At 39.4% G+C, this 23,459-nt stretch overlaps 1 protein-coding gene across 1 annotated transcript in view; it reads left to right on the top strand.

Annotated features, from left to right (window-relative positions):
* srcin1a (SRC kinase signaling inhibitor 1a) overlaps positions 1-23,459 on the top strand; it is a 174,216-nt gene that overhangs the window by 80,812 nt on the left and 69,945 nt on the right. The window contains 5 exon segments of the mRNA XM_061905485.1: positions 608-903; positions 14,842-15,017; positions 15,019-15,633; positions 18,757-18,858; positions 22,188-22,315. Of these exon segments, the coding sequence (XP_061761469.1) occupies positions 608-903; positions 14,842-15,017; positions 15,019-15,633; positions 18,757-18,858; positions 22,188-22,315 (1,317 nt within the window).

Below are 23,459 nucleotides of genomic sequence, written 5' to 3'. Positions count from 1 at the left end.
CAGGAGAAACGTAAATGTTGCCTATAGCAGTGGTCCCCAACCTTAATAATTTGTCCTGCGGCCCGGGGGATGGGCGTTTGGGGGAACCCTTTTTTTTTTTGTCATGAAAAAGGGACGTTTTTGTCATGAAAAAGGGAGGTTTTTGTGGTTGGTGCACTAATTGTAAGTGTATATTGTGTTTTTTTATGTTGATTTAGTAAAAAAAAAATAAAATAAATTTTTTTTTTTTACAAAAATGAAAAAGAAATTCTTCTGCGGCCCGGTACCAATCGGTGGGGACCACTGGCCTATAGCAAACATTGACCCGGCAACTGATGCTGGCTGACAGGAAACTATGAAGGGGAGTGGTTAACCAAAACACCTGGTGGGAACACTAATTGCTAAACGCAGACAGGTGAGGAGAATCGGTGCCCATGGAAACCGACAATAAACAGGGAAAGAGGGTGCAACCAGGAAACAGAAGAAAACAGGAAAAACTCCCAAACATAAATTATGCCATGACCCGGGTGACAGGTCATGACAATAAGGCCATGAAAAACTTAATTTTAAAAGTGTGTATGTATGTACGTATGTCCCCCAATGTAATTAAGTATAATTGTTTTTCCAGGCGTGCTGTTCCTGCAGTACGGCGACGAGACGCGCCGCGTGCACATCACCCACGAGCTGAGCAGCCTGGACACGCTGCACGCCCTCATCGTGCACATGTTCCCCCAGAAGCTGACGGCGGGCATGCTCAAGTCGCCCAACACGGCCATCCTGATCAAGGACGAGGCGCGCAACGTCTTCTACGAGCTGGAGGACGTGCGCGACATCCAGGACCGCAGCGTGATCAAGATCTACCGCAAGGAGCCCATCTACGCCTCCTACCCGGCCGCCGCGCATCTGGCCAACGGCGACCTGCGGGTAATTTTTTTTATTCATATTGTTAAAAATTATACCTTTTCCTATCACAGTCTTGGTCTATCAATACACTGGTTAATACAAAGTTTATTCGGATGACATATATGTTGAGTCAGAAGGACCACCGAGACAAAACAGTAATATTACTGAGTTTTACTAAAGCTTCAGGAGACCAGCCCTTACAATGCGATAACAGCAGCAGCAAGAAGCGGTCTGAAAATGAAATGGAAAGACTCAACTTTTTTAGTACGAATACAGCCTTTATGTTCTAGACCTCCACAAAAAGGGAGTACATTATACTCCCGGTAGACATTCCAGGCCTTCAAGGTGAAACACAGAGCTCAATAATGAACATAAGGGGAAAAAACAAAGATCACGAGAAGACACACTACATCGGAAAATACTAGCTGCTTTAATATTAAAGTTAGAGTACCACTGATAGTCCCACAAATGAATGAATGGTTTATTTTGAGCCATGCAAACAAAACAAAAGAATGACATAAAATACAAAAGAAATATATATATACATACATTATTTTTACACCTACATTGAAAACATTACATGTGACTAATCTTTTGTAGATGTCAAGATTGGCTCAAAAGGGAGTGGGAAAACTTATTAGGTCCCACCCCTATACATATACAATATATATACACAATATATAATACAATAATACATATAATATAATTAAATTCAGTGGTTGCTGCAAACTCTAGGTGTGGGAAAATGACCCTCTGCATTTGACACATCACTTTGTTTCACCCTCTGGGAGGTGAGGGGAGCAGTGAGCAGCAGCGGTGGCCGCGCTCTGGAATCATTTTGATGATTTAACCCCCAATTCCAGCCAGGCACTGCAAAAACTGAAGTCTAAATAAGATTAAATATCGCAAATAAGGCTGATATTTGCTTATTTTCAGTCTGATAAGATAATTCTTCTCACTAAGCAGATTTTATTTTAGAGTGTTTTAATTGTTTTAAGGGTTTTGGTCCTAAATGATCTCAGTAAGAGATGTTATGACCTATATTGAGTAAAACATGCTTGAAACTAGAATATCAGCTGTTGCAAAGCGGTGTCATCAACACTCACAATGTCAAAGTTTGTTGGTGTCGAACCCCAAGCTGCAGAGATGGAGGCAGGCATTAGATAGAAAAACATGATTTAATTAAAACTAAAAAATAACAAACAAAAAGCACGCACGTGGGCGGATAACAAACTAAAGGAGCTAGAATGGGAGCTAGAAAACCAAAAGGAACTTAGCATGGAAGCTAGCAAGAATCGAGCAGGAAACAGAAGTAGTACATGTAATATAAAAACAAACTGGGAAACAGGGTACAATAGGCAGTAAGCTAAAAACCGTAATCAAACATAACTTACCGCAACGCTGCATAGACAAGACAAGGTACGACACGACAGGAGCGATAACAAGAGCGACATCGACAATCCAAGACTGAAGCGACATGCAATACGTGACGATAATCCAGCAGTGACTGGATGGGAAGACAGGTCTAAATAGAGGCGGACTGATTGACACCAGGTGTGGCCTTGTGCCGATCAGCCGCAGCTGAGGGGAACACAGCACTCAGGGAGAAAGACAGGAAACCAACAAAATAAGAGTGCTGACAGGAACTAAGGACAGGAAATACTAAACACACAAACAGACTGTCAGTGGCAAGCCTGACACACAAGTATAAAACTGTTTTTTTTTTCAAGAAATGTCCTATTTCAAGCATAAAAACAATTGTGACTGTTTGTCACAATTGTGTCTAATAATAAAACAGACAACAACCAAAATTTACTTTGCTGTTTTATGTTCAATGAAACAATAGAAATAGGTACTCATATAGTAGTACAGTTGTTATTAGTGAGAATATACTTATTTTAAGCTATTTCTGGGTTCATTGAGGTTTTTTAGATTTTATTAGATTTATTAGATTACTTGTTTTGAAAAGTCTTGACAAGCCAAATTTAATTATTTTTCTATTGGCAGTTAATTTTGCTTAGTTAAAATAAAATACCCCTAATTTTTGTATTTATTTATTTTTTTTCTTGTTTTTGAACGCAGACTTTTTGCAGTGCAGGAAAATTAAAATTCTAGCAGCAGTGTACAGAATTGAGAACGAATTTAAAAAGTAAATAATGGGGGTATTAATGGAAACAAAGTAGAAAAATATTACAATAAGAATAAAAAATAAAAAGCAACAGTGAGAAAAAAATATAACAGTAAAATAGGAATATAATAAGAGAAACTAGGCCGGGGGTCGGCAGCCTTAGTGGCTCTCTGGAGCTTTTTCAAAAATGTATGAAAAATGGAAAAAGATGAGGGGAAAAAATATAAAATATATATTTTTCGTTTTAATATTGTTTCTGTTGGAGGACAAACATGACACAAACCTCCCTACTTGTTATAAAGCACACTGTTTATAATAAACATGCTTCACTGATTCGAGTATTAGGCGAGCGCCGTTTTGTCCTACTAATTTTGGCGGTCCTTGAACTCACCGTAGTGTGTTTACATGTACAACTTTCTCCGACTTTCTAAGACATGTTTTCTTTTTTTGTCTCATTTTGTCCACCAAACTTTTAATGTTGGGCATGAAAGCACAAAGGTGAGTTTTGTTGATGTTATTGACTTGAGTGGAGTGATAATCAGACATATTTGGTCACTGCAAGCTAATCGATGCTAACATGCTACTGAGGCTAGCAATATGTACATATTGCATCATTATGCCTCATTTGTAGGTATATTTGAGCTCATTTAGTTTCGTTTGAGTCCTCTTAATTCAATTTATATCTCATGACACTATCTGTATGTAATATGGCTTTTATTTTTTTGGTCCAATATGGCTCTTTCAACATTTTGGGTTGCCGACCCCTGAACTAGGCGTTAGTGACCATGTTATGAAAAAGTATTGCACTGTTATTGTTTTGCATCCCCTCTCATCCTAGTACCCCTCGTCCCCCCCAGAGAGGATTTGTACAGTCTAATGGCGTGTAGGACAAAGTAGTACATTTTTTTCCTCTCAATGTGGCACCCGAGTCAAAATATTTGCCCAGCTCTGCTGTAGAGGATGCTGGTTTCTCAGGAATACTCAAAATAAGACCAATAGTGAAGAGAAAAGTCCACCTCGTTTTTTAGCTTTCTAAGAAATGTGGCCCCCAAAACAATTTAGTTAAAGGCCTACTGAAACCCACTACTACCGACCACGCAGTCTGATAGTTTATATATGAATGATGAAATATTAACATTGCGACACATGCCAATACGGCCTTTTTAGTTTACTAAATTACAATTTTAAATTTCGCGCGGAATTATCAGCTAAAACGTCGCGGTATGATGATATTTTGGTCCACAGCTATAAGTCCACAGTATTCTGGACATCTGTGTTGCTGAATCTTTTGCAATTTGTTCAATTAATAATGGAGACGTCAAAGAAGAAAGATGTAGGCGGGAAGCGGTGTATTGCGGCCGCCTTTAGCAACACAAACACAGCCGGTGTTTCATTGTTTACATTCCCGAAAGATGACGGTGAAGCTGTCATGATCCTCGTCTTGGATCATGGCACTTCCTGGTTTTGTTTCCGTTGTCATAGTTACCCATTTAGTGTCACCTGTCTCTGCTTTGATCACGCGCACCTGCCCTTGATTATTTATCTCCCTATATATGTGTTTGACATTCAGTCTTGGACTCTTGCTTGCTACACGCAACAGCTGACGCCACTCTTCCAACATTGTGGTAAATCTATTTTTGTATACTTGTTAGCTTATATGCTATTTTATTCGTTTATATCCATAGCTTCCACGCTAGCGCCCTTTGTTCTTTCTAGCTCCCAAGCTAGTTCTGTTGGTTTTTGGTTAGTGCCTTTGTGCAAGTCTTTTTCTTCTTAGTTTGTTTTATTATATAAATAAATTCTTATCGCTACCCTCACGCTGTGTTCCATCTTCCGCTGCACCCACGAGAGAACAACTCCTCACCACAATGCCACCGAGACGTCACAGAAGCTTTACTATGGAACAGAGCGGTCAAGCGAACATGGTTCCCTACCACATGTCAACCGGCAGGTTTCGGTGAGAAAATGGTGGTAATAAGTCGGCTCTTACCGTAGACATGAGCGGAGAGCTTGCGTCGTTCCTCCTGCACCTGTCAAAGAGGCAGCTGCGACTCTCTTGCCTAATCCCACCGCCCGCCATCAATCGTCGGAAGCTTCCACCGTGGAGGAGGGAAACGTGGCTTCCCTCGGAGACACAGGCAGTCACCACACCCATGGCCACACCCCCTCGACTTTCAGGTTGTACAGGTGCGACCATATAACCTCACTAAAACACTAGTAACACAATAAGCAGATAATGGATTTTCCAGAATTATCCTAGTGTAACAGGGTCAATTACGTCTTGTAAATATCGTATTTCTATTGTTTTATTATTGTTATAATTACACCAAATAAGTAAGTTACATGTAAATACCTGAATATTGTTTGATGTTTTGTCAATGTGGAACCATTGTCTCGTTGTCCCTCCTACTGCAATAATTACTGTGACACCTGTCTTTTTATATGCGTTGGACACGCCCTCCAACTTCCCTTTTTGATTACGATAACGGGAGAGGTAGGCATCCATGCAACGACAGAAAATATTTTGTCTTGTTAAGAACTTTAATTCATTTCTTGTTCATTATTATATTTGTGTAGGGGCTCGACGAGTGCACAAAGTATTTGATGACAATTGTATTCTGTATTATCAGTAAAGTGCAGTGGAGAAACCCATGGTGTCGGTCGTCTTCCATAAACAACACACAACGCAGAGGAAAAGACCACCGGTTACACTAGTAAATTTGTCTAATAACATCTAAATTGCTCCCACTGCCCTCGCCTTTTTTTTTTCTAGTCCTTCACTCTTACTTTCCTCATCCACAAATATTTCATCCTCACTCAAATTAATAGGAAAGTTGTCGCTTTTTCGGTCCGAATCGCTTTCGCTGCTGGTGGCCATGATTGTAAACAATGTGAGGATATGAGGAGCCCTACAACCCCTGACGTCACGCGCACATCGTCTGCTACTTCCGGTACAGGCAAGGCTTTTTTATTAGCGACCAAAAGTTGCGAACTTTATCGTAAATGTTCTCTACTAAATCCTTTCAGCAAAAATATGGCAATATCGCGAAATGATCAAGTATGACACATAGAATGGACCTGCTATCCCCGTTTAAATAAGAACATCTCATTTCAGTAGGCCTTTAAATATACCTGCTCACAGCCACTAAGGCAGGGGTCGGGAACCTTTTTGGCTGAGAGAGCCATGGAAGCCAAATATTTTAAAATGTATTTCCGTGATAGCCATATAATGTTTTTTAAACACTGAATACAACTGAATGTGTGCATTTTTATGTAAAACCAACATTAGGGTATAACATGTATGTTATTCTTTTTAATAAAATGTTTATTCTGAAGCTACCTAATAATGAATAAAGTACTTCTTACCATTCTTGACTTCTTGAACAGGTGCGGTAGAACAGTCTTTTTCAACCACTATGCCGTGAGATACAGTCTGGTGTGCCGTGGGAGATTATCTAATTTCACCTATATGGGTTAAAATAGTTTTTTGCAAACCAGTAATTACAGTTTGAAAATAATGTGGTGTTGAGTGGTCGGTGCTGTCTAGAGCTAATTGCTTTGTAGATGTCGGAAACAGCGGGAGGCAGGGTGCAGGTAAAAAAAAAAGGTGTCTAATGCTTAAGACATAAATAAACAAAAGGTGAGTGCCCCTAAGAAAAGGCATTAAAGCTTAGGTAAGGCTATGCAGGGCAAAAATAAAAATGAACTGGTTACAGAGTAAACAAAAAAACTAAATGCTGGACGACAGCAAAGACTTACTGTGGAGCAAAGACAATGTATATCCGACAATGTCCCCACAAAGAAGGATAAAAACGACTGAAATATTCTTGCATGCTAAAACAAAGTAGATGCGGGAAGTAGCGCTCAAAGGAAGACATGAAACTGCTACAGGAAAATACCAAAAAAAGAGAAAAAACAACCAAAATAGGAGCACAAGACAAGAATTAAAACACTACACACAGGAAAACAGCAAACAACTCAAAATAAGTCACGACGTGATGTGACAGATGGTGACAGTACGTCTACTTTCAGACAAGAGTTATATTGACGCATGCTTGGTTATGCTTTAAAGTCGTATCCAACAATTGTGACGACGACTTTTTACTGTCAACTGAGTTTTGTTTTTAATACATTTCTGCTGGTGGTGTGCCTCCGTATTTTTCAAACGCAAAAAATGTGCCTTGGCTCAAAAAAGGTTGAAAAACACCGCGGTAGAAAACGGATTGAGGGATAAAAATGCACGAGAATTTTTTACATTTTGAACGTTATTTTTAACACTGATTACCAGTGGAATTATTCATTACTTATTGTGTTAAGCAATGTAAGATAAGATTAATCTGAGAGCCAGATGCAGTCATCAAAAGAGCCACATCTGGCTCTAGAGCCATAGGTTCCCTAGCCCTGCACTAAGGGATCATTTGAACGTTTTTTTTTTTTATTAACAATCGTTGTAATCCTCGCTTCGTTCCTACCTTCAACATTTCGTGTCTCGGCGTTCACGCCCAATTTCCGAGGGAACTGCAAGGCAACAATGCTTCGCCCGAGCTTGTAATGCAGAACTAATGAGCGTCTTCAGCGAGCTAATAGTGTCTTGTTGTTTTGTCTGTGTTTGATTTCAAGGAAAATGTTTGACAGGCGGATGTTAACAGGTATTCCTCTTGGAAATGTATTTTTTTTAATCTTCAATTCGCCATCTGTTACCGCACACACACACCAGAAGACAGCGTCGCGCCGCCGAATGAACGCATTTTTACATTTCTGCTTCAACGATGATGAAGAAAGTCCTCAGAGGGACAGATTTTTGGGAATACGTATGTAATTATTTCCGTCAAAAACCCTACCGGTGAGGTATAGCTCGGTTGGTAGAGCGGCCGTGACAGCAACTTGAGGGTTGCAGGTTCGATCCCCACTTCCGCCATCCTAGACACTGCCGTTGTGCCTTTTGGCAAGACACTTCACCCACCTGCTCCCAGTGCCATCCACACTGGTTTAGATGTAAAAATGAGATATTGGGTTTCACTGTGTAAAGCGCTTTGAGTCACTAGAGAAAAAGCGCTATATAAATATAATTCACTTCACTTCACTACATAGTGACGTTATAGTCTGGAAGAAAAAACATGATACATGAGGATACGACGGACACATTGTTTGATGGTACTACGGCTCTGTTTTTTAGTCTAATTGTGCCCGCTTTTAGCACCCTATAGCGTCTGCCCGAGGGTAGCAGTTCTAGTGGATATTAGATACAAACCCTGTTTCCATATGAGTTGGGAAATTGTGTTAGATGTAAATATAAACGGAATACAATGATTTGCAAATCCTTTTCAACCCATATTCAATTGAATATACTACAAAGACAACATATTTGATCTTCAAACCCATAAACGTTTTTGTTTTTTTTGCAAATAATAATTAACTTAGAATTTCATGGCTGCAACACGTGCCACAGTAGTTGGGAAAGGGCATGTACACCACTGTGTTACATCACCTTTTCTTTTAACAACACTCAATAAACGTTTGGGAACTGAGGAAACTAATCGTTGAAGCTTTGAAAGTAGAATTCTTTCCCATTCTTGTTTTATGTAGAGCTTCAGTCGTTCAACAGTCCGGGGTCTCCGCTGTCTTATATTACGCTTCATAATGCGCCACACATTTTCGATGGGCAACAGGTCTGGACTGCAGGCGGGCCAGGAAAGTACCCGCACTCTTTTTTTACGAAGCCACGCTGTTGTAACGTGTGGTGAATGTGGCTTGGCATTGTCTTGCTGAAATAAGCAGGGGCGTCCATGGAAAAGACGGCGCTTAGGTGGCACCATATGGTGTTCCAAAACCTGTATGTACCTTTCAGCATTAATGGTGCCTTCACAGATGTGTAAGTTACCCATGCCTTGGGCACAGATGCTGGCTTTTGAACTTTGCGTCGATAACAGTCTGGATCAGTGGTTCTTAACCAGGGTTCGATCGAACCCTAGGGGTTCGGTGGGTCGGCCTCAGGGGTTCGGTGGAGCCTCCACTCAAGCCTAACCCGATGGGCAACAGGTCTGGACTGCAGGCGGGCCAGGAAAGTACCCGCACTCTTTTTTTACGAAGCCACGCTGTTGTAACGTGTGGTGAATGTGGCTTGGCATTGTCTTGCTGAAATAAGCAGGGGCGTCCATGGAAAAGACGGCGCTTAGGTGGCACCATATGGTGTTCCAAAACCTGTATGTACCTTTCAGCATTAATGGTGCCTTCACAGATGTGTAAGTTACCCATGCCTTGGGCACAGATGCTGGCTTTTGAACTTTGCGTCGATAACAGTCTGGATCAGTGGTTCTTAACCAGGGTTCGATCGAACCCTAGGGGTTCGGTGGGTCGGCCTCAGGGGTTCGGTGGAGCCTCCACTCAAGCCTAACCCGACTCATCGTGTACATAAAAACTTCTCCCTATCGGCATATTAGGGATACAGCAACAGCAGAACCCAAACTGATTTGCAGGTGTGTTATTTGTTACGAGTTCATGCACTGTTGGTTTTGTTCTTTGAACAAGGTGATGTTCATGCACGGTTCATTTTGTGCACCAGTAAAAGATCATATAACTTTGTCTTGAATTTGAAAAACATTTTATTTTTCACTAAATAAGGGTTCGGTGGATGCACATATGAAACTGGCGGGGTTCAGTACCTCCAACAAGGTTAAGAACCACTGGTCTGGATGGTTCGCTTCCCCGATGTTGAACATTTCCAAAAACTATTTGAAATGTGGACTCATCAGACCACAGAACACTTTTCCACTTTGCATCAGTCCATCTTAGATGATCTCGGGCCAAGAAAAGCCGGCGGCGTTTCTGGATGTTGTTGATAAATGGCTTTCGCTTTGCATAGTAGAGCTTTAACTTGCACTTACAGATGTAGCGACAAACTGTATTTAGTGACAGTGGTTTTCTGAAGTGTTCCTGAGCCCATGTGGTGATATCCTTTAGAGGTTGATGTCGGTTTTTGATACAGTGCCGTCTGAGGGATCGAAAATGATTTGCAAATCATTGTATTCTGTTTATATTTATGTATAAAACAATTTCCCAACTCATACGGAAACGGGGTTTGTATGTCAGCAGCTAAATTAGGAGCCATTGTTTGTTTACTTACTAATAAAAGACAAGTTGTTTTGTATGCTCACTATTTTATTTAAGGACAAACTGGTTCTTTGATTGCAGTAAGAAAAATATGTTTAATATATCACATTTTTGTTAAAATAAAGCCAATAATGACCTTTGTGGTCCCCTTTATTTTGAAAAGTATCGAAAAATATTGGAATATGGTATTGCACAACCCTAAAGTTTGCAATATCTCTGTTTGGAGGGCCGGGCGACATGTAGGACGTTTCAATACAAGCAACTTAATGAAGCACATGCAGACACACACAATGAAGCAAACGAGGCGGCACAAAAACAACAAACACTGACGGACTCATTCCAGCGGAAAGAAAAGATTGCGACTGTTTCCTTCATTAAAGGCAAAACAGCTATAATTATAACAACACCCGTCTTTTTGAACGGCTCTTTGAAAGTAACGCTTCCTCGAGATCCGGCTCCCTTCCGAGACCATGAATCCCATCTCAAGTCTGCTGCATCCTTAAAGCATCGCACGAGCAGGAATCAAACACTTCAGCTGCAATTTGCCATCTTTGTCCCCTGAGGCAGGGGTGTCAAACTTGTTTTTATTGAAGGCCACGTCGCAGTTATGGCTGCGCTCTGAGGGCCGTCTGTAACAGTACACTAGGGTTTTACGGTATAGCGGAATAAGTATAGTACCGTGATACTAATGACTCATATTCGGTACTATACCGCCTCACCCCCCCCCCCCCCCCCCCTTTTTTTTACAGGCATGACGGCACGTCATTGTCCTTGTCATTGCAGGTTTACGAGCATGTTCGGCAGTGCACAATCACAGAGTACGTACAAGCAGAAACAGTGTGTAGACAGAAAAGGGAGAACGGACGCATTTTGGCTTAAAAACTAAAGATAACGCTCTCAGGAAGAGATGCTTTAAGACATGGCTAGCTAGCTAGCGGCTAACGTCCAGCTGCAGTCGGCAGTATTTTAGCTACTTCTAAATCACTGATCCTGGTCTCCATGGCGACAAAGTAAGTTTCTTACAAGTGTCATCCCTGCAGGACGAGGAATAGCTAAACATGCTTCACTACACACTGGCATCAAAATGTAAATAAATGCCATTGGTGGATCGACGCCTAACATCCACTGTAATGATATCAAGTACAGGAGCGTATCAAGTCAATACTACATGATTACATCAATATTTTTTATCGTTCCAAAATCTTTTTTTTTTTTTTTTTTAATGTATATTATGGTTATAAACTCAAGAAATCCCGACTTTTTGACGTTAAAAATCCAGATTTTTGACGGGAAAAATCCAGATTTTTGACAGAAAAAAATCCCAATTTGTTAACGCAAAAAATCCAGACTTTTTGACGGAAAAAAATCCAGACTTTTTGACGGAAAAAATCCAGACTTTTGACGGAAAAAAAATCCTAACTTTTTGATGAAAAAAATCCAGACTTTTCGACAGAAAAAAAACCCAGATTTTTTTTACACTAAAAAATATCCAGACTTTTTGACAGAAAAAATCCAAACTTTTCGAGGGGAAAAAATCTTACTTTTTGACAAAAAAAAATCCAGACTTTTTGACGGATAAAATCCCGACTTTTTGATGGAAAAAATCCAAACTTTTTTTTTATTTAGGAAAAAAAAAAAACATTTTTTGGACACTTACAAACAATTTAGACTTTTTGACATAAAAAAATCCAGACTTTTGACGGAAAAAAATCCCAAATTTTTTACGGAAAAAATCCAGACTTTTTGACAGAAAAAATCCTAACTTTTTGAGGGGGAAAATTCTTACTTTTTCACCAAAAAAATCCAGACTTTTTGACGGATAAAATCTCGACTTTTTGATGGAAAAAATCCCAACTTTTTTTTTATTTAGAAAAAAAAAAAAAAAATGTTGACACTTACAAACAATTTAGACTTTTTGACATAAAAAAATCCAGACTTTTGACAGAAAAAAATCCCAATTTTTTTACGGAAAAAATCCAGACTTTTTGACAGAAAAAATCCAGATTTTTGACAGGAAAATATCCTAACTTTTTGACGGAAAAAATTCCAACTTTTTGACTGAAAAATCCCAACTTTTTTTTCCACTAAGAAAAAAACCAGATTTTTTGACACAAAAAAAAAAATCTTGACTTTTGGACATAAAAAATCCAGACTTTTTGACATAAAAAAAAATTCCAACTTTTTGACGGAAAAAATCCTGACATTTGACAAAAAAAATCCTAACTTTTTGACGGAAAAAATCCAGACTTTATGACGGAAAAAGTCTTGAATTTTTGACAGAAAAAATTCTGACTTTTTGCGGAAAAAATCCAGACTTTTTGACAGAAAAAAATGCAGACTTTTTGGCATAAAAAATCCAGACTTTTTGACAGAAAGGAAGGTTTGTGTCATGTTTGTCCTCCTACAGAAACTATATTACAACAAAAAATATATTTTTTCTCCTATCTTTTTCCATTTTCATAAATTTTTTGAAAAATGTACTAGGGCGGCGCTAAGGAGCTGCATGTAGCTCGAGAGCCGCGGCTTGCCGTTAGAGTTTGCCAAGCTTGAGGCTTTAATTGCTGCCAAAGGGTCTTGACAATGTGTTTTTTGAGGTTATTTTCTAGATAAAAAAAAAACACTTTTCACATTGGGGTATTGTCTGTATAATTTTGAGGTCAAAAATGAATTTATTCCATTTTGGGACTAAGGCTGTAACAAAATGCGGAAAAAGTGAAGTAGTCTTTCCCTGAGGAACTATCAAAATAGTCGTGACTGTTGAGTAGGCGTAAGTAAAAAACTTTATGGTGGATTCATCATAATAAGTAATCGCCATCTGGTATCAGTCAGCTGTGTCTCCATGGTAACAGCTTCCCTGCTTCCTGATTCCAGAGAGAGATGGTGTACTCGTCCCGCGACTCCTCCCTGACGCGCCGCCTCAACACGCCCCCCTTTACCCCCTCCGCCTCATTTTTTTGACACTAAAAAATATCCAGACATTTTGACAGAAAAAATCCAGACTTTTTGATGGAAAAAATCCAGACTTTTTTACGGGGAAAAACCCCAACTTTTTTTAGTTTAGAAAAAAAAACCACTTTTTGAGACTTACAAAAAATTCCGACTTTTTGTCATAAAAAATCCTGACTTTTTGACATAAAAAATCCCAACTTTTTGTCATAAAAAAATCACAACTTTTTTACATAAGGAATACAGACTTTTTGACAGAAAAAATTTACACTTTTGACAGAAAAAAATCCCAATTTTTTGACGGACAAAAAAATCCAGACTTTTTGACGGAAAAAATCCAGACTGTTGACGGAAAAATTCCCGAGTTTTTGACAGAAAAAAATCCAGACTTTTTGACAGAAAAAAATCCAGATTTTTTTTTACACTAAAAAATATCCAGACTTTTTGACAGAAAAAATCCAAACTTTTTGAGGGAAGAAATTCTGACATTTTGATGGAAAAATCCAGACTTTTTCACAAGGGAAAAATAAAAATAAAAATTTAATTTAGAAAAAAAAAAAAAAAACACTTTTTGACACTTACAAAAAATGTAGACTTTTTGACATGAAAAATCCCAACTTTTTGACGTAAGAAATTCTGACTTTTTGACAGAAAAAATCAAGACTTTTTGATGGAAAAAATCCAGACTTTTTTACGGGGAAAAACCCCAACTTTTTATAATTTTGAAAAAAAAACGACTTTTTGACACTTACAAAAAATTCTGAGTTTTTGTCATAAAAAATCCCAACTTTTTGATGTAAGAAATCCAAACTTTTTGACAAAAAAAATCCAGACTTTTTGACAGAAAAAATCTACACTTTTGACAGAAAAAAATCCAAATTTTTTGACGGACAAAAAAATTCAGACTTTTTGACAGAAGAAATTCAGACTTTTTGACGGAAAAATTCACGACGTTTTGACAGAAAAAATCCAGACTTTTTGACAGAAAAAATTTTACTTTTTGAGGGAAGAAATCCAGACTTTTTGACAGAAAAAAATCCATACTTTTTGACGGAAAAAATCCCAATTTTTTTTTTTTATTTAAAAAAACAAATACAAAAAATTCCGACTTTTTGACGAAAAATATCCAAACTTTTTGACGGAAAAAATCGCAACTTTTTTTATTTTAAAAAATGTATATACAAAAAATACCGACTTTTTGACGGAAAAAATCCCAACTTTTTTTATTTAAAAAAATGTATATACAAAAAATTCCGTCTTTTCGATGGAAAAAATCCCAACTTTTTTTATTTAAAAAAATATATATACAAAAAATTCTGACTTTTTGACGGAAAAAATCCAGACTTTTTGACAGAAAAAATCTTTCTTTTTTTTTTTTTTTTTAATATTAAAAAAAAAAAATTCCGACTTTTTGACGGAAAAAATCCCAATATTTTTTTATTTAAAAAAAAATACATATACAAAAAATCCCGACTTTTTGACGGAAAAAAATCTGACTTTTTGCCTCTAGTTAAAAAAAAAACACTTTTCACATTGGGGTATTGTCTCTAGAATTTTGAGGTCAAACATGAATTTATTCCATTTTGGGTCTAAGGCTGTAACAAAATGTGGAAAAAGTGAAGTAGTCTTTCCCCGAGGAACTATCAAAATAGTCGTGACTGTTGAGTAGTCGCAAGTAAAAAACTTTATGGTGGATTCTTGATAATAAGTAATCGCCATCTGGTATCAGTCAGCTGTGTCTCCATGGTAACAGCATCCCTGCTTTCTGATTCCAGAGAGAGATGGTGTACTCGTCCCGCGACTCCTCCCCGACGCGCCGCCTCAACACGCTCCCCTCCTCCTCTTCCGGCTCGCCGTCCCGCTCCCGCCTCTCCTACGGCGGGGGCCGCCCTCCGTCCTTCGCCGGGCCCCACGAGCAGGCTCGCCACCCCCCACCACCCGTCGGTGGCCAACGCGGGCCTCTCGCCCTCGCCCAGCGCCATCCTGGAGCGCCGCGACGTCAAGCCGGACGAGGAGGTCTCGGCCAAGAACTTGGCGCTGATGAAGAACGAGTCTCTGTACGCCGACCCCTACAGCCTGATGCACGAGGGCCGCCTCAGCATCGCCTCCACGCAGTCGCTGGCCGCCATCGGCGACCCGTTCAGCTTCCCCGTGTCGGCGGGGCTGTATCGCCGCGGCTCCGTGCGCTCCCTCAGCACCTATTCCGCGGCCGCCCTGCAGGGGGAGCTGGACGACTCCCTCTACAAGCCCGGGGGGCCCCTGTACTCCGACTCCTACTCGGCCACCTTGGGCATGGGCTTCCGCATGCCGCCCTCGTCCCCGCAAAAGATCCCGGACATCCACCTGCGGGACAGGGACTCGTACTCCGGCTCACCCAGCAGGGCCTCGCCCGTCAGGCAGAGCTTCCGCAAAGACTCGGCCTCCTCCTCCGTGTTCATGGACAGCCCCAAGTCCAGACCTAATTCCGGCTCTGAGCCTCTGTGCCTGACCGCTGGACCCGGGGAGGGCGGCAGGGCCACGCCAGGGTTTGGTTCTTCTCTGTCTGGACCGGACTCTGATGCCAGCAGGTGTGTATGAAAGACTGAAAAAACCCTTCAACTTTTGCAACGAATGCTTTATAACAGGGGTGTCCAAAGTGCGGCCCCCAGCTCATTTTGTAACAGCCCTTGGCAAAATCATTAGCATTTTGATATTAGCATGTTAACTTTTTTTTGCTAATTTTGCAGTCATACACATCAGCATCAAATATTTTGTTACCTGACGAACGATACCATTTAGCATGCCGAAATTAGCATGTTAGCTTTTTTACTAATTTTGCAAGCATACACATCAGCGTCAAATATTTTACCTGACGAACGATACCAGTGAGCATGCCGATATTAGCATTTTAGCTTTTTTTGCTAATTTTGCAGTCATACACAGTGTCAAATATTTTGCTACCTGACGAACAATACCAATTAGCATTCTGATATTAGCATGTTAGCTTTTTTGCTAATTTTGTAGTCATACACATCAGCGTCAAATATTTTGCTACCTGACGATCAATACCAGTTAGCATTCTGATATTAGCATGTTAGCTTTTTTTTGCCAATTTTGCAGCCATACACATCAGCTTCAAATATTTTGCTACCTGACGAACAATACCAATTAGCATTCTGATATTAGCATGTTAGCTTTTTTGCTAATTTTGCAGTCATACACATCAGCGTCAAAAATATTTTGTTACCTGACGAACAATACCAGTTAGCATTCTGATATTAGCATGTTAGTTTTGTTGCTATTTTTGCAGTCATACACATCAGCGTCAAATAAGGAACGATACCAGTTAGCATGTTAACGTTAGTATGCTAGCTTTTTTTTTTGCTAATTTTGCAGTCATACACATCAGCGTCAAATATTTTACCTGATGAACAATACCAGTTAGCATTCTGATATTAGAATGTTAGCTTTTTTGCTAATTTTGCAGTCATACACATCAGCGTCAAATATTTTACCTGCCGAATAATACCAGTTATCATTCTGATAATAGCATGTTAGCTTTTTTACAAATTTTGCAGTCATACACATCAGCGTCAAATATTTTACCTGATGAACGATACCAGTTAGCATTGTAATATTAGCATGTTGGTTTTGTTGCTAATTTTGCAGTCATACACATCAGCGTCAAATATTTTGCTACCTGACGATCAATACCAGTTAGCATTCTGATATTAGCATGTTAACTTTTTTTTGCTAATTTTGCAGCCATACACATCAGCTTCAAATATTTTGCTACCTGATGAACAATACCAATTAGCATTCTTATATTAGCATGTTAGCTTTTTTGCTAATTTTGTAGTCATACATATCAGCGTCAAAAATTATTTTTTACCTGACGAACAATATCAGTTAGCATTCTGATATTAGCATGTTAGTTTTGTTGCTATTTTTGCAGTCATACACATCAGCATCAAATAAGGAACGATACCAGTTAGCATGTTAACGTTAGTATGCTAGCTTTTTTTTGCTAATTTTGCAGTCATTCACATCAGCGTCAAATATTTTACCTGACTAACAATATCAGTTAGCATTCTGATATTAGAATGTTAGCTTTTTTGCTAATTTTGCAGGCATACACATCAGCGTCAAATATTTTACCTGACGAACGATACCAGTTAGCATGTTAGCTTTTTTACTAATTTTGCAAGCATACACATCAGCGTCAAATATTTTACCGGATGAACGATACCAGTTAGCATTCTGATATTAGCATTTTACCTTTTTCTGATAATTTTGCAGTCATGCACATCAGCGTCAAATATTTTGTTACCTGACGAACGATACCAGTTAACATGCCGATATTAGCATGTTAGCTTTTTTACAAATTTTGCAAGGATTCACATCAGCGTCAAATATTTTACCTGATGAACGATACCAGTTAGCATTCTAATATTAGCATGTTGGTTTTCTTGCTAATTTTGCAGTCATACACATCAGCGTCAAAATTTTGCCACCCGACGTACAAACCCAGTTAGCATTCTTATATTAGCATGTTAGCTTTTTTTTGCTAATTTTGCAGTCATACACATCAGCGTCAAATATTTTGTTACCTGACGATCGATACCATTTAGCATGCCAATATTAGCATGTTAGCTTTTTTACTAATTTTGCAAGGATACACATCAGCTTCAAATCTTTTACCTGATGAACGATACCAGTTAGCATGCGGACATTAGCATGTTGGTTTTGTTACTAATTTTGCAGTCATACACATCAGAGTCAAATATTTTGCTACCTGACGAACAATACCAGTTAGCATTCTGATATTAGCATGTTAGATTTTTTTTGCTAATTTTGCAGTCATACACATCAGCTTCAAATATTTTGCTACCTGACGAACAATACCAGTTAGCATTCTGATATTAGCATGTTAGTTTTGTTGCTATTTTTGCAATCATACACATCAGCGTCAAATAAGGAACGATACCAGTTAGCATGTTAACGTTAGTATGCTAGCTTATTTTTTTGCTAATTTTGCAGTCATACACATCAGCGTCAAATATTTTGTTACCTGACGAACAATACCAGTTAGCATTCTGATATTAGCATGTTAGCTTTTTTGCTAATTTTGCAGGCATACACATCAGCGTCAAATATTGTGTTACCTGACGAACGCTACAAGTTAGCATGTTAACATTAGTATGCTAATTATGTGTGTCACCGTCATTCGTTGGTACTTGATGCATTCTAATGTTAACAGGCTAGCATTTGAAAAAATAATTTTTGGTACACACCTCATAGTAAAATATTGTGGAACTTGATGCATGTTACAGTTAGCAAAAATTGTATTAGCTAGTTCAGTATGTTTATATTTTGGTATTTCACTAATTCTGACTAAGTATGCCATTGTTGATATGTTAGCAGAGTACTGTTAGCACGTTAGCTTTTTTTTTTAGCTCATTTTGCTCATATTTTTTTGTTACTTGACGCTATCTGGCCAGCGTGCTAACTGTTAGCACTTAATTTCATATTTGGCTCTTCGACATTCCCACTAAAGTTCCTACCAAAATTGCATTTTCTAGTTCTTGTGAAAAAATCTAAATATTCTACTGGTTTTGGAAATGTGAAAACTGCCAAAATAGTGAATCCTTAGATTTGTTATTTTGTGGTCCTCAGTGGGAAAAGTTTGAATTTTTGCATGTCCCTAACAGGGATCATCGTCTGGAGCGCATGGAGGCCATGGAGAAGCAGATCGCCAGCCTGACCGGTCTGGTCCAAAGCGTGCTGACCAGAGCGCCGGACAGTGACAGCACGTAAGACTTCCCAGACCCGTTTAATCTTCTTGTGGTCATCGCTAGATACTTCACTGACAGAGACAAACAATGTCTGTCAATGCATACAAAAATCCCTGTGGTGCTCTCACAAAGGATCAGAAATCCCCCCAAAATCTTTAAATTTTAGCAACCGTTTTGGTACAATATTAAACATTTTTAAACAGCGAAAACCACTTACGGTCCTAGTGGCAAAGAAAGTTGAGGAATGGTCATCAAACGCTTATTTGGAACATTCCACAGGTGAACAGGCTAATGGGGAACAGGTGGGTGCCATGATTGGGTGTAGAAGCTCAGTCATTCACAAACAAGGAAGGGGCGAGGGTCACCAATTTGTGAACAAATGCGTGACAAAATTGTCGAACAGTTTAAGAACAACATTTCTCAACCAGCTATAGTAAGGAATTTAGGGATTTTACCATCTACGGTCCGTAATATTATCAAAAAGTTCAGAGAATCTGGAGAAATCACTGCACATAAGCGAAGATATTACTGACCTTCGACCCATCAGGCAGTACCGCATCGAAAAACGACATCAGTGTGTAAAGGATATCACTACATGGGCTCAGGAACACTTCAGAAAAACCACTGTCAGTAACTACAGTTGGTCGCTACATCTGTAAGTGCAAGTTAAAGCTCTACTATGCATAGCGAAAGACATTTATCAACAACACCCGGAAACACCGCCGGCTTCGCTGGGCCCGAGCTCATCTAAAATGGACTGATGAAAAGTGGGAAAATGTTCCGTGGTCTGACGAGTCCACATTTCAAATTTTGGGGGGAAACTGTGGACGTCCTGTCCTCCGTAACAAAGAGGAAAATAACAATCCGGATTGTTGGAGGTGCAAAGTTCAGAAGTTAGCATCTGTGATGGTATGGGGGTGTATTAGTGCCCAAGGCATGGGTAACTTACACATCTGTGAAGGCAACATTAACGCTGAAAGGTACATACAGGTTTTGGAGCCAACCAAGGAACGTCTTTTTCCATGGACGCCCCTGCTTATTTCAGCAAGACAATGCCAAAGCATATTCAGCACGTGTTACATAGTAAAAGAGTGCGGCATCAGATGTAAACATTGTAACACATTTGAAATAGTGCTGTCAAATTATTATTTTTTAAGTTTTATCTGATTAATCACAATTTTGAATTTGGATTAATGGGGATTGACCACAGTGTTATTACTTGCTTACATCATTTTTAACGTAAAAAATAACAATACTTTGACACAAAAACAATTGCTCACTGCCATACTGGAAGAACATTTCCAGCATTGCTGCGTCACCACATAGCAGATTTGTATTTTGTTTATTAAAAGCATATTCTACAATTTTCGGGTCCTAAATTAAGCGTTTTTTAAGCATAAAAATAGATAAATAAACAACAAATGTACATACTGCAGTAGTGTTGGTCACGAGTGGAAACCCAACCAATTATCAATCATCAATCAATCAATTTTTACTTATATAGCCCTAAATCACCAGTGTCTCAAAGGGCTGCACAAGCCACAACAATATCCTCGGCTCAGATCCCACATCAGGGCAAGGAAAAACTCAACACAGTGGGACAGCGAGAAACCTTGGAGGGGACCGTAGATGTGGTCACTGTAATTAGCTAGTGCTAATAGCGTCAACACTGTAATTATCTGGTCCTGGTAGTGTTAGCACTGTAATTAGCTGGTGCTATTAGCGTTGGCACTATAATTGTCTGGTCATGTTATTGTTAGCACTGTAATTAGCTGGTGCCATTAAGGTTAGCACTATATTTAGCTGGTCCTGATAGGGTTAGCACTGTAATTAGCTGGAGCTATTAGCATTAGCACTATAATTATCTGGTCCTGATAGTGTTAGCACTGTAATTAGCTGGTGCTATTAGCGTTAGCACTATAATTAGCTGGTCCTGATAGGGTTAGCACTGTAATTAGCTGGTGCTATTAGCGTTAGCATTATAATTATCTGGTCCTGATAGTGTTAGCACTGTAATTAGCTGGTGCTATTAGCGTTAGCACTATAATTATCTGTTCCAGATAGTGTTAGCACTGTAATTAGCAGGCGCTATTAGTGTCAACATCGTAATTATCTGGTCCTGTTAGTGTTAGCACTGTAATTAGCTGGTGCTGTTTGCTTTAGCACGGTAATTACCTGGTGCTACTATCGTTAGCACTGTAATTATCTGGTCCTGTTAGTGTTAGCACTGTAATTAGCTGGTGCTGTTTGCTTTAGCACGGTAATTACCTAGTGTTACTAGCGTAGCACTATAATTATCTGGTCCTGTTAGTGTTAGCACTGTAATTAGCAGGTGCTATTAGTGTCAACACTGTAATTATCTGGTCCTGTTAGTGTTAGCACTATAATTAGCTGGTGCTGTTTGCTTTAGCACGGTAATTACCTGGTGCTACTAGCATTAGCACTATAATTAGCTGGTCTTGTTAGTGTTAGCACTGTAATTAGCTGGTGCTATTAGCGTTAGCACTGTAATTAGCTGGTGCTATTAGCGTTAGCACTATAATTATCTGGTCCTGATAGTGTTAGCACTATAATTAGCAGGTGCTATTAGTGTCAACACTGTAATTATCTGGTCCTGTTAGTGTTAACACTGTAATTAGCTGGTACTGTTTGCTTTAGCACGGTAATTACCTGGTGCTACTAGCATTAGCACTGTAATTATCTGGTCCTGATAGCGTTAGCACTGTAATTAGCTGGTGCTGTTAGCATTATCACTGTAATTAGCTGGTGCTACTAGCATTAGCACTGTAATTAGCTGGTGCTGTTTGCTTTAGCACGGTAATTACCTGGTGCTACTAGCGTTAGCACTATAATTATCTGGTCCTGATAGTGTTAGCACTGTAATTAGCTGGTGCTTTTAGCGTCAGCACTGTAATTAGCTGTTGCTATTAGAGTTAGCACTGTAATTATCTGATCCTGATAGTGTTAGCACTGTAATAAGCTGGTGCTATTAGCGTCAACACTGTAATTAGCTGGTGTTATTAGTGTTATCATTGTAATTAGCTGGTGCTGTTAGCTTTAGCACTAATTACTTGGTGCTATTAGTGTTAGCACTCTAATTAGCTGGTGCTATTAGCATTAGCACTGTAATTATCTGGTCCTGTTAGTGTTAGCACTCTAATTAGCTGGTGTTGTTAGCTGTAGCACAGTAATTAGCTAGTGCTGTTAGTGTTAGCACTGTAATTATCTGGTCCTGTTGTTGTTAGCACAGTAGTTAGCTCGCGCCGTTAGCGTTAGCACTGTAGTTAGCTGGTGCTGTTAGCGTTAGCACTGTAATGGGCTTGCCCTGTGTGGCCGTTGATCCTCAGATGCGGCCTGCTGCGTCTCTGCATGATGGCGGGCTGCCCCCCGGACCAGGGAGCCGACTTCTCACGGACATTACCTTTCTCTTCCAGCGACAAGACCGACACCAACAGCGACGGCTCCGCCACCGGAAGTGAGTACGACAGTCGGGGCCGTACAACAACGCTAACGACGATTATTTCGTTTTAGGCTCAAGTTGGTAGCGGACACCAACTCGTGACAACCTTCGTGTATCTTTATAGTACCTTAAAGGTCCCATATTGTAGTATTTTCTTAAGTGTATTGAAAGTGTGTTTTACAAAATTGTAACTTTATGCTTTTTGAGTTAGCCCCAATGTAAACACACTAGCTTTTACAGTACATGTCTAAGGTTTGGACACACCTTCTTATTTAAAGTGTTTTCTTTATTTTCCTGACTATTTACATTGTAGATCAAGGCATCAAAACTATAAATGAACACATGTGGAGTTAGTTATGTTCTTAACAAAAGAATGTAAAATAACTAATGTCAGGTTCGAACACTGATGACATCTATCAAACAAGACAAGAAGCAAGCAATCCAACAGAGACAGAATTAAATTTGGCTCAGTGAGGAGAATCGCGCACACCTGTACCCTTGTACAGTGTCGCCACGCTCCGACGAAAGATTGTACGCCTCCTCTTTTATTTGGACTTTCCCTGATTACATGGCAACAGCTGTTTCTAAAGGGGCGGGGGTCGTAAACAGCCATCGCCTTTGATTACAAAACAGTTCAAAGAAAAGGTTGGTTCAAAGAAAAGGTCGTAAAACAGTTCAAAGAACAGGTGCCTGGAACTTGGGCAGGTCCTGCTTTCTCTACGCTCTGTAGTTCTCGGGTCAAGACAAAATCATTCTGTGGAATACAATACATCAAAGAAACAGAACACCATCATGTTGATTCCCATCCTACACAGTGGAGTGTTGTCTTCTCACCGGGAACTCATGGCAACACAACGTTTTGTGATAACTTAGATACTGTTATGCTGACAACTGATAACATGCTTTATATTCTAGTTTCTTCAAAATAGCCACCCTTTTGCTCTGATTACTGCTTTGCACACTCTTGGCATTCTCTCGATGAGCTTCAAGAGGTGGTCACCTGAAATGTTTTTTCACTTCCCAGGTGTGCTTCAAGTTCATCAAGAGAATGCCAAGAGTGGAGTTACTTATGTACTTTACAAAAAATGTGAAAAAACTGATGTCAGGTTCAAACACTGATTACATCTATCGAACAAGACAAGAAGCAAGGAATCAAAAA

Source organism: Nerophis ophidion, linkage group LG07 (assembly GCF_033978795.1).
Source record: "Nerophis ophidion isolate RoL-2023_Sa linkage group LG07, RoL_Noph_v1.0, whole genome shotgun sequence".
NCBI lineage: Eukaryota > Metazoa > Chordata > Actinopteri > Syngnathiformes > Syngnathidae > Nerophis > Nerophis ophidion.
This window is presented reverse-complemented; position numbering and strand designations above follow the sequence as displayed.